This window comes from Eupeodes corollae, chromosome 1 (genome assembly GCF_945859685.1).
Source record: "Eupeodes corollae chromosome 1, idEupCoro1.1, whole genome shotgun sequence".
Taxonomy (NCBI): domain Eukaryota; kingdom Metazoa; phylum Arthropoda; class Insecta; order Diptera; family Syrphidae; genus Eupeodes; species Eupeodes corollae.
The window spans coordinates 81,683,730-81,696,510 of record NC_079147.1 but is presented as its reverse complement, the minus strand read 5'-3'; the positions used below and the strand labels follow the sequence as shown (position 1 = coordinate 81,696,510).

Sequence of the window (12,781 nt, the reverse complement as noted above, 5' to 3'; positions counted from 1 at the left end):
ATTTTTAGATACCTTGTTGAACGAGTTGGATAACTGTATTGAGATAGCTGTCAAAAAATACTACGATGTTGAATTGACAATTTAGTACATAAACTCGGATAGAACCCAGAGGATGGCACAAGGGAACTTATTGTTTCGGTGTCACTAACTTGTGCCTCGTTGAGGTAAATTTTAACCATTATCCCATCAAAAATTGACCCGTGTTCTTCGCAGGGGTTTTAGGTCTCGGAGCTGGTCCTTTCTATTTCTGCCTTAAAAAAGGGAATAGAGTAGTTCTTCTTTGGGGTTTTGAATCATCTGAAAGAATAACTTACCTTTCCTTTCAGCGACCTTATTTGCTTGTACATAGCTCCACAAGCTGTCTGCTTTTATATGTACATAAAAACAAAAAAGTTAGCTTTATTTATTTCCACAACATTAATATATATTTACTTATATTACAAAAACGTATCCGGATACCCTATCTGTCTGAGATTGAACGCAGCCAATGTGTTGTTCTGTCTACTGTCTATTTTTAAATTAACTCAAATTGTTAGCTTTCATATTGTAACATTGTTCGCTTGTTGTTGGTTCGGAAAGTTCTTCGACTTGAAGTATGTGTCTGCTGCGCGAGGTTTTTCTCCTAGACTTTTTTCTTCTTTTTGAACCGACAAATTGCGTAGAAACTCGATCAATTTCGATATTGAAAAAATAGAATAACTGACAAAAAAACTGTTTATTTAACTTAATTTACTTTTGAATTTTTTTTAAGCCAATCGCGTATTGAGAGCTTGAGAATAGGATAATTTCTGCTACAAACCGCCTTAAAGCAGCTTAAAAGACGCAAAATTCAAATCTTGGAGCACCCTTTACGTTTCGGGTAACTTTTTGAACATGCTCAAAATTTTCGTTTTACTCTTAACAAATAAACTTTAAAAAGTGCAGACCGAAAATACGAATTATAACCGGGACTATCTTACAAAAATTGTATTCACGAAACGCTAAGACCTCTTTGACACACACGACAATTAAAATTCTTCCTGACTCATTGGGCGCGTTCATTAAGCTAGTTAAATAAAATCAAATGAAATATATATAAACTAATCAAAACAAAATAGGGCCAACAAAGTGTTTTGGCTTGCACCTGAAAAATAAATTGGTTTCAGCTAAGTATTAAGTAATAGTGTACACACTTTTAACACGGAAAAAAAATTTGTATACAAGTTACACTGAAAAAAAAACCATTTTATAGGAAAATTGAAAAAAAAAGTAACTTTCTTGTTCTTTTCTTTTGCGTAGTAGCCAGTAGGATCTTCTCTACTCCGTATGCTCTGTACAAGCCCATCTGTTACGCTCTCGATCAGATGCATTACATTTTCGTCGGGTATACGCTCCGAAAAGGCTTAACGCGTTTATGAGCTCTTGTTTATTGTTGACACTGCTATGGTTTTCCTTGACACTTTCTTTTTAACTGGTCCCACAAATGCCCTACGAGATTGATGTCTGGGTTCTTTTCTGGCCATGGTAAAAGTATAACATTGGACTCAGAAAGAGCTGTTTGTGTGATACAGGCGGCCGTATGTGGGCGAGCATTGTCTTACATAAGAACAAACCCATGTCCATGTCTGGGAAAATGGGATCACAACAAATGTAACTGGCAGCGGTAACGGTGCCCTCATCCAGGATAATCAGCTTTGTTCTGCCTAGAAAACTTATTTTAGCCCATACATTAACACTGGAGCCCTCAAATCATTCACTTCCGTGCATGGACGGGTCAATAAAACGTCCACCTGCCCTTCTCCACACTCGTACTAGTTTATTATCACTCAATATAGAATTTGAATTTGCATTCATCTATAAAGAGTATAGACCTCCAGTTGTTCATAGTCATTCATAAAAGTGAAAAGCTTGTACGCTCACGGACGTACTTTAATCACACAGCCCGCTTGACCAGTCTAAGTTTTGACCGAATAATATGCACTTTGGAACGTTGACTATCTTCGTGCAGTCGATTGCGAATGGTTTGATCGCTGACTGGAGTGCCAGTTGACTGCCACAGTTGATTTTGAAAGCCCGGGAGGTTACAGTACTCTCCAGAAGTACAGTTATTCGAATGTACCGGTCTTCTTTGTTGAGTTGTTGCTCGAACTCTTCCGAATCCTGGTCTCTTTGCTACACTTCCGGTTTCCTGAAGCTTCCCTACACGTTTTGAATAGCTCTCCGGAACACAGCGGTTCGATTTGCAACAGCCGTTTAAACACTCCTTGCTCCAGCATGTTAACCGCTCCAATTGCGTTTTCAGTATCCAAATGGCGTCAAGAACCCGACCGACACTGTAATCGCCTTCAATCGCGAAGAAATGAATAACAAACATTTTTTGAGTAGTTAATATTTATATTTGTATTTAATTAGCGAACGATTAATTTAATTTTGAATTCTTGAGTCCTTACCGAGTAGCTGATTGTGAAACGTCAAAATCAGCATGCACTAACTTTGTAGCGAAAAATTTTAAATTTCGTCGGAGAAGAAATTTAAACTCATTTTTAATGATAAGTACACACACAATATACGATTTTTTTTTATTTATTTATTATTGGATTTTAGCAAACTAATTTTACTTTTAGTATCTTTACAACTAAACCTATAAGGAAAAACAAAACTATGGAAAATTAGATCTGTTAGACATCGTGATATTGAAATTACTAATGATTTTATTTGACACATATTAATTTTAGCTGACTCTCCTAGAACAACTATTGTCCAATAATTTAAAGTGTAAAATAAAAGGTCTATTTAAAAACGTTTTGTATTATAATTGCCCAATCGATTTAAATAGGGTACGGGTGTTGAAACATAAATAGCAGCATTAAAGAAGCGCGAAAGATACATTCCGTAGCAAATATTTCATCCGTATATTTTTGAGAATTTTTTTTACTAGAAACAGCGGCTTGTGGCAAACCAAACCGTCAACGTACATCCTTCAAACTTGCGAGTATTTCTATGCTGCTTTTCGATTCGTTTATCATGCCGAAATGGTTTACAACCGTCTAGCCTCCTCAATTTTATCTTATTCGAAAAAATTGATACTTTTCAGCTAAAGACAATCTGTTCGCTTTTTGACGAGATTTATTCAATATTTTTACACCTTTCAAAACTTGTCACACCCGCCACATTGAGGTTTAAAATGTGAAAAAGTTGAACGACTTATCGATTCATCAACGGTTAGACGTTTGATTTCTCCCCAGGTTAATTAAGTTTTTTACCTGAATTTCATTAATTCCATAATTTTAACTCAGCTTTAAGAAAAGAGATTTACTTCTTGAAAGTATGCCACCGATTTGGCTAGGTGTCTTTCTCTGTTCTTGGTAACAAGATCCCGCTCTTCTTCGGATAATGGTTTTATTCTAATAAATTTAATCTATTTACGTGATTTTCAAATTATTTTTATCTGAAGATTTTCTTATTGCTGGTCCTTTTTTATACTGATTCTGAAATACAATCACTTAGCCTTATAATTTTTTCGTATCGTAATAAAGATCAATAAATTATTGATATAAAAATATTATTTTATAAAAATATAAAATCAAACAAAAGGGTTGCCATTCATTGATAGTAATTTTTCATAAAAACAGACGGAAAGCATTGTTTTTTGTTTGTCCTTATCATTATTTCGTTGAGTGTAATGCGCTCGCACCGAAAATTCCCTTCAATACATTGAACCGAACCATCATTTTGATAATAAATGTTCACGATTTGCAAACGTTGTTCAGTAGTTACTATATTCAAAAAGATTAACTCCGAAAAAAGTATTTCCAGATTGTAAACTATACGCCTAAAAAAACTCTCTTTATAAGTTCCACAGGGATTCCATTCTAAGCATTTTGAAATAGCAAAAATATGAACTTTTTTAAAAGCCCTACAATCAAAATCTCGTCTACAGAAACCCAATGAAAAAAGAAGCAGCAAATTACGAAACTTACTATGGCTTTGACAGAGCTGTAAAAACTAAAGTCTTTTAGTGGTTGTACTTTTGACTTCCAAAATAACATTGACTTTTAACATAAAAGTTAAATCATTTTTAAAAGTCACGAAATGAAGTCAATTCAAAAAGTCAATTGACATTTGAAGTTAATCGCTGCGTTCAATCTTAGATAGATAGAGTATCCGGCAGCTGTTTTAAGGACTATTTACATGAGCGCGACCAACAAACGACGAATGAATTACAAAATATGAGTTTATATACGTTTAAAGACATATTTCCACACAAATTCTTAACAAATGATAGCAATATACAGTTGTGTTTATAAAAATAGCAGTGCTCTCCAAATAAAACAAAAAGGCCTTCAATATCAACGTTATAAAATGTTTCATTAAACTTCTAATAATAAACTAAAATATTTTATTCAAAATAACAGAAAATAAGTATTATCGATTTGTACCGTTAGTTTCGTCACAGTAAAAAACCGTTTTTTAAATATATGGCTGTTCATAAAAACAGCAGTGCATGACAAAAAACTAGATTAATTACTTAAGGAGTAAGAAAAACTGTAATAAGTTATATAAAAGTATACAAATAATGTTAGCTTACAATTAGTACTTTGTTGAAAAACCATTGTTTTTTATGACTGCTTCGCATCTACGTGGCATCGAGTCCACTAAAACCTGACACATCTCGATTGGTATTGCGTTCCACGAATCACGCACTGCTTCCCAAAATTCTTTCGAATTCTTGGGTTTTAATATATGAACTGCGTTCTTAACATCCCTCCATAAATTTTCGAAGGGGATAAGGTCGGGGGATTGAACGGGCCACTCCATAACGGATAACTTCTTCTGCGCAACCCAGGATTTTGCATTTTTTGTCGTATGCTTTGGGTCATAGTCTTGTTGGTATACCCAAACCAACGGCATTTCCTCTTCAGCATAGGGTAACATAACCTCCTCGGTCATTTTCACATACTCGTTTGCATCAATTATACCCCCGATGGGATAAATAGGACCGACCCTGTAGTATGAGAAACAAACACATATCATAATTTTTCCTCCACCATGCTTCTCTGTTTTTAAAGTGTACCGTGAATCGTTTGCTGCATTATGGGGTCTTCTCACATATTCTCGACGATCCTTGGAACCAAAAAAGACGACTTTGTTTTCATCGCTCCACAGAACATTGCTCTATTGCTCTTTTGCCCATTCTCTATGCACTTTGGCAAACTCCATTCTCTTGGCCACATGCCTTTTCGTCAAGAATAGTACCTAGGTGGACTACAGGCTGGTAACTTCGCTTCAAAAGACGTCTTCGTAATGTGACAGCGCTAACAGACAGTTGAAGCCCATTTCTTATTTTCCAAGAGCCTATGGTAGGGATCTGTTTTGTTAGCTGAACAATTTTTCTGTCAGTTCTTTCAGTAGTCATCCTTTTTGGGTCTCCCGTTTTTGGTTTATTTAGCCATTTTAAGGCTTTACTGACCATTTTTGCTGAGCAGCCTAGGATGTCTTGAATATTTTGGTAGGTTTTTCCCTCCAAACACAGTTTTCGAACAAATTTTCGAATTTCTTCGGTGCAAGGTCTTGACCGTCGCATTGTTCATTTTTGAGCTAATATTTATTAATTTTGTATATGTGTACTAGTGTGTTACTAATACTTAAAACTTTTAATAGTGAAATATTCACTTATCGAAAAATAAAAAAAATTAATTTTTAACACTTTTTACTTATAAAATCAAGAGCACTGCTATTGTTATGAACACTCTATATCCAGAGAGTTTGAAATAATGTGTGTTCACCGAGAGAAGTAGAGTATAACTTCAAGCTAAAAGTATCTATGAAAACGAAAGATCGTTAGATGCAAGTAATATGTTAATTTTTTTTGTAAGAATTTCCTTTATTTAAATAATTGGTAATCTAAATTTTTATGAACACAACTGTAGTTTCTATTTGAAAAAACAAATTTATTCGTCGCGAAAAAAATTGTAGTTGATACGAACTGTCAAAATTTTTTCGCGTTTCACATTATTCACACTCGCAACGAATAAAATAATCGCGCGTACTTAACCTAAAAAAATCTTTCTTGTTTTGGTTCATTCGGCACGAATTAAAAATAGATAGAAATGTGATAGAAATGTCAAAATCGAAGAATAGTAGTTCATTCGTTGGTCGTGCTCATGTCATTAGTGCTTTAGAACATCTTGGATGAAAAAGCGGATGAGTATTTGACAGAACAGCTGATTCAACATTATGGTGAAGTTGAAGAAGCCTGAAAATTGATTTAAATTTTGTATTTTTCTTGGTTAAATTATCAAAAATATGCGTTCAAAAATTGTTTTACAATTGTTTTGAGCCTCAAAATCTAAATTTTTTCAATAGCTGGAACTCAAAAGTTTCAATTTAGGTATCCAACTATGTTAATAGGAAAGCCTATCCAACACTAGTTTGAACGCAGCCAATTAGATGAAGTTTCTTTGAATTTTTAAATACAACTCAATTTTGAAAGTCAGTAAGGCATTAAATGCAGTCTTTTGAAATTTTGAACTCAGTAAGTTAATTTAATGCAGTGAAATTAATTTTGGGTCTATTTACTTTTAAACTGACTTCAAGACAGAGTCATGAAGATATTGATAAATTTCCCTTGATTTTTAAATAATATTATCGGTTTTCCCAACTAAATATTTACTGATTTCTTTAATGAAATAAATTACAATTTGTTTGTATTTAATTTTTAGTTTACAAATTTTTTAGAAATTATTTATCTCCGACTAACGACAACGGACAAAACCTTAGGTTGACACAAAAGTTGCTTGCATTTTATTCGTTGATTTCTTTCTATTGGTTGTCTATCACGGTAGTAAGTGCACTTTAATGTGAGTTTCCGCTTTCACTATATTTCTAAAAATAAATTCTAAAACGCAAAACAAAAAAAGTAGTTTCTTTTTGGATCATTCTAAAGGTATGTAGCAATGAATATTTAAAAAAAAAAAACTTAAATTTAACTGCTTTTTTCTTTCATGTACATTATGTAGCTTTTAATAAAAGAAGAACATCAAAAACTAAAATATTATTTAAATTTTAATAATTTCAGGATGAAACACCTCAAGGATTCTTTGAAGATCATGGTCTTGGTTAATAGTAATACAATTAATAGTTATACATTTCATCCAATCGAATTTGTATTTGAAGAGATGCATATCATTCCTTAAGTCAACATTTCAGTAAAACGTCCAAAACAAAAAAACACATTTCATAATTAAATTTAAAACAAAATATTGCACATAACTTCGTTCTATATATAGTTTTGTGAGCCTTAAAAAGAAAACCTTTAAATTTGAACATTCAATGCCTTTAATTTTTTCTACAATATTATAATTAACACGTATTTTTTAAGAATGTATTATTTACAAAAGTTCACTTATAAAATATACAAGAAATAATAAAAATTTCGGTTTAATGGTACTCTGTTGTTTTATTTAAATATACTTTTTTCATATTTTGTCATTATTTTTCTTTTAACTATTTAAAGTTAGAATATAATTAAATGTAGAATGCCATGAAATTTCAAATACAATCCTTTTTGTGAAAAAGTTGCTTTTTGCAAACCACTGTTCTGATGTCAGCTGGCCAGCAAATGAAGTTTAGACGAATGCTTTTTGCGATATTAAAAGCATTCGTCTAAACTTCATTTGCTGGATCTTGGCATAGATTCCTGCAACAACAGTAGTTGCTACTTAAATGAGAGTCTGACGAGACTAACTCGTTTTCTCCTGAACAGCGCTTTGGCTTTTAGACGAAAAAAGCAACTCTTTGCTGTTCACAATAAGAATGGAAATGTGTATTTGAAGAAGTCATTGAATGATAAAAGCAAAAACACTCTAGTATAGAGTGTTAGCCAACACGTTTTGCTTCTAATTGCTCTTCAAGTCTTCTTGATCTAGTCATAGTCTCTGATTCCTCGTGGCTCGTTGGTACATCTGTAAGATCAGCTTTCATTTGATATTTCAGATCATGATCTTTCTTACATAGTAGATGGAAGCGTAGACCAACACCTGTTAACTGGAGAACATTTACTGTAGCCCGTAATCAAGCGACAACTATAATCCGATTATCCAAAATCAACTATTATGCGTCCAAAGTGAATACCTCTTTACCACCTAAAAAGCTATGGAGCAACTTAAGTAAAATTGGTGTCTGCAAAGATATAGGAGCTCAATGTTCTCTGGACCCGGATGAGCTCAATGATTATTTCCTTGGTGAGTCGGTTTCTGTTGCTGATTTTGAAGCAAATACTACATTTAACTCCTTGAACAACGTGCCTAGGCTGGAGGATTTTGATGTTGTTAATGAAGATGATATTCTAAAATGTGTGAAGGCTATCAAGTCTGACTCTGTTGGGGATGATGGAGTACCTATTCGTTTCGTTAAACTCATACTTCCACTAATTATAACCCATTTAACTCATATCATAAACTGGTGCATTGTCACTTCTACTTTCCCTCGCTCTTAGAAAATTGCAAGAGTTCTTCCTACGGTTAAGATGCGTGACTCTAATTCTAAACTGATTTTAGACCGATAAGCATCCTACCTTGCCTCTCTAAGTTCTTTGAAAAGATAATTCAGCAACAGATCTTAAGCCATATTTCACTTAACAACTTGCTATTTGAAAAACAATCGGGTTTCAGAGCAAATCATAGCTGCTCTACTGCAATGGCTAATCTTCTTGAAGATGTTAGGGTGGACTATGATAAGGGTCAAATAAATCTCCTCTGCTTACTCGACTTTACAAAGGCCTTTGACAAAGTGAATCACAGTATTCTAAAGTGGAAACTCGTAAACTTCTTTGGCTTCAGTGAGCGGGCATGCTCGCTAATTGGTGACTATCTATCTGACAGATCACAAAGGGTTTTTTCTGGGGGGAAATCTTCAGCTCTTAGACCTGTTACGCAAGGAGTCCCACAGGGTTCGATTCTTGGTCCAATACTCTTTTGTATTTTCATCAATGATCTGCCTGCGTGTTGTTCGCACTCTTCGGTTCACCTGTATGCTGATGATGTTCAACTCCACCTTGCCAGGCCTTTTCATCAGCTCAATGAACTGTCCCTCTCCATCAACGAGGATCTTAACCAAATTAATGTGTGGTCCATTGCAAATGGCCTATTTTTAAATCCTTCCAAGACCTTAGTCATTCCAATTTCACATAGACACACTAATTATGTCATTGGTCGCATTTGTGGATGATTACGTAAACTTTGGCCCTCAGCATACTTTACCCCTGTTGAAATTCGACGTAAATTAATAATTGCTTAAATAGTTCCCCTCATGTCATATGCTGAAATAGTGTACGGTGATCTGGATTCACTATCTAAACAAAAACTGCAAGTTGCTTTCAATGATGCTGTCCGTTACGTCTATGGGTTACGTAGATATGACCATGTTTCGGAATTATCTAAAAATATATTGGGTTGCACACTGCAGCAATACATAAACTCAAGAAACTGGATATTTTTACATAAAGTAATACATATTAAGGCCCCGTCTTATTTGTTTACCAAACTCTCATTTAACCGTTCCGCTAGAAGTATCAACATTACCCCTCAACTCGGCAATTATCTGAAATCGTCCCGTTTATTTTTCATCCGTTAAACTCTGGAGCTCGCTCCCATCTCCAATTAAATTAATTGTTAACTATACAAGATTTAAAACTGTAATATTTCTTCACTTTTCGTCTCTCCCAATTCAACCACAATCCTCTCCCTTTTCCCTTCAATCACAAAGAATTGCTTTTAACTTTAATAAAATCTCATTCTCTCAAATTGTATTTAAATTATGTAAATTTGTAAACCTATTATATCTGAGTACTATAAAAGATGTAATCTTACTGTACGTGCCATTATTGTCAAACAAATGAAATGAAATGAAAACATTTTGAAGAAATTAGGATATATACCTACCTGCCCACTGTATCTTAACATAGTAGAAATTTAACATTTTACTTTCTTCATTTTAATATAGAGGGAGCCTTACCTTTGAATCTGAAATAACTTAGAAAACGCTTTAAACAAGCTTATACTCGTACATTAGGCTAATCTGTGTGAAATAATTGTCAACCCACACAAAACTGATTAAGATCTATTCTCCAGATTTAATTCGCTTCTTGCCTCACCTTTAAATATACTCAGCAAACTAATGGCTGCAAGCTCTGCTATTCGCCTCACAGCTTCATCGCAGTGGACTAATAAGACCATTGTCGACTCCGTGTAATTGTTAATTATTTAAAATTAGTAACCAATTCCAAAGTACACAGACTAATGCATCCCCAAACTACAGTTACATAGGAATTTCCAAACTTCTATACCTTCCAAATCTTTCTGGGAGAATTAACTTTCCTGGAAGTCGAGTCAATCCACTTCTATACAAATGGATCGAAAACTAATGAAGAGGTTGGTCGAGCCCACTAACATTAAACTCTCATTGTGTTTTCGTAGTTCAGAACAGCGTTGCCGATGTGGCACGATCGTGCCTTTTTGACACGGAAACTTTCTCGTGGCACGGTGACACGAAAAGTTTAAATATGGCACATAAATTTAAACTCATAGTGTAAACGCAGTGTCAATATCCATTAAAAGAACAGTGTATCAAGAACCATACTTAATTTTTAAGAAACTTATAATATTCCCATATCAAACTTAATTGGTAAAAAAGGGGAGTTCAATATTTGCTCAAGCAGTTGAACTTCACATTCGTTTCAAATATGTATTTCAAATGCGTGCTATACTCTTCCGAAAGAAATACATGAATTAGCCAATGGTGTATATAGTTTTTTAAAAAACAGTCTTAAAAGGCAAAGTAAAATGGCAAATGATTTCAATTCTCAGGCTTTTATTTGTGTTAAATGTTTGTTAAGAAATTGGATGGTTTTGAAAATAGTGAAAAGTCAAAAAGACTCCTTGACCTACTGAATGATAACTGAATAAAATCATATTTCAATTTTTTTGGATTACGTTCTACCTTCTACAGACAAACTTATTGTCATCTCAAAGCGAAGCCCCAAAAATAAATTTATTAATTTCAGAAATAACTATTTTTCACCAAATTTTCCTAAATAAACTTTTTTAAAGATGATTATGTTAATTCTTCAAAAAACAACCATGATATTTGATATGAAACCGAAAACTATAAGCCAATAGATGATATTTTTTTGGGATTTGAATGCTCAGAAGAGGTTCGAAATTTAGAGACTAACGAAAAATTGAATGTTTTAAAAGATTGTCAAATATTCTATAGAAAACTTTCGCAAGAATTTGAAAAAAAAACTTAATTTAATGCTAATGCGTTTAAAAAATAATTCAAACATAAAAAAGTATTTTGCCACATTTAATATTTTGATATCAGAATTTTCTCATGCGAGAAAAAATTTCGGGCTAGCGTTTTTCTTGAAGATTCAAACACGTTTAGACTTAAGTTGTATAAATTAAAAAATATAATTGATGAAGCAATGTTCATTAATATTTCCAAATTTATGTTTGCCTCACGGAAGTGCATCAGCAAAATGAGTGTTTTTAAGGCTAAATATTATTAAAACAAACAACGAAAACAAATTGTCATACAAAACAATTAATGCTATAATGTCATATAATGAAATTATTAGGCCTAATAATTGTCAAAATTTTAACCTTCAGCTAATTTATTTATTTAAATTATTATAACAAAGCTTTATTACGTATTTATATTTTTATATTATTTATACATATTTTTAATAATAATACCTACATGCACGAATAGAGGAAGTGATTTTTTTTAATAGCAACAATTTATATTTATTTTTAAAGAACAACTTCAGTTTTATTTTCGTATGGCACAAAAATTTCATAAATGGCACGTTTTTTCAAAAAACGTTGCACGAAAATTTATTTTTTGCCTGCAACGCTGGTTCAGAATGGAGATGGCACATCACTTTAAAATTGCGTTTACTGAGTAACGGGCCATTGAGACTTTGCATAAAATTGTTTAGCAGATGAACTTATCAAAAATCGTACAATCTAATTATTTTACGACGTTTGGCTAAAGCTGGTATTCCAATCGCTACGTGTAATCTTTTGCTAAGAACTATAACTTTAGGTTGAATAACATCACCACATGTCAGGCCACACAAAATATCTGACTTACTGATCTAAAGCTCTCAATGAGCTTGATCTGTTAAGGCAGAAGAGGAAGAAACAGTTCTTCGCCTCCTTTGTACATACAGTGATGGAAAAAATAATAGAAACGAATTTTATTTTTACTGATCTAGCCACATCATTGTTTTTGCAGGAAATATTAACTCATGTGCCCCACTGTATATGATCGATCAAAAACGGTACTTTATTATGCTATCACTTTTAAGCACATTTCGTTGCAATAAATAATTCTTTATGGTCATTTGTTTAACGACCTCGTGTTTGTGCTGAAAAAAAAAAATAGAAACGCTTTTTTGTTTAAGAAAAATTCGTGAATAAAAAGTGTTGAAATCTAAAATAAGGTGATTTAATTTGGTTATTTGAGAAAACAAAAGGGTCAAAATAGCATTTATCGCGAAATTTGTTTTCTAATTGTTATTAACACTTTCAGCATGGGCCGCGGGTTACATTGCTCAAACGAAGAACGAGAGTTGATGAAAAATCTCAAAAATGAAGGCAAATCAATGGCGGAAATTGCAGGCCTAATCAATTGTTCAAAAAAGAAAGTATTTACCGCCATTAATTTTGAACAACAACAGGAGCAGCGCGGCAGAAAGCGGGCAACCTCCAAAAGGTTCGATGCCTTATTGGTACGA

The 12,781-nt window shown here is 33.3% G+C and overlaps 1 protein-coding gene across 1 annotated transcript in view; it reads left to right on the top strand.

The window, feature by feature from the left end:
• The window catches only part of LOC129939773 (AP-1 complex subunit sigma-2), a 39,055-nt gene extending 31,627 nt beyond the window's left edge, over positions 1 to 7,428 (top strand). The window contains exon 5 of the mRNA XM_056047903.1: positions 7,058 to 7,428. Within this exon, the coding sequence (XP_055903878.1) occupies positions 7,058 to 7,102 (45 nt within the window). The 3' untranslated portion in view covers positions 7,103 to 7,428. The remainder of the gene's footprint in view (positions 1 to 7,057) is intronic.
• The last annotated feature ends 5,353 nt before the right edge of the window (positions 7,429 to 12,781 follow it).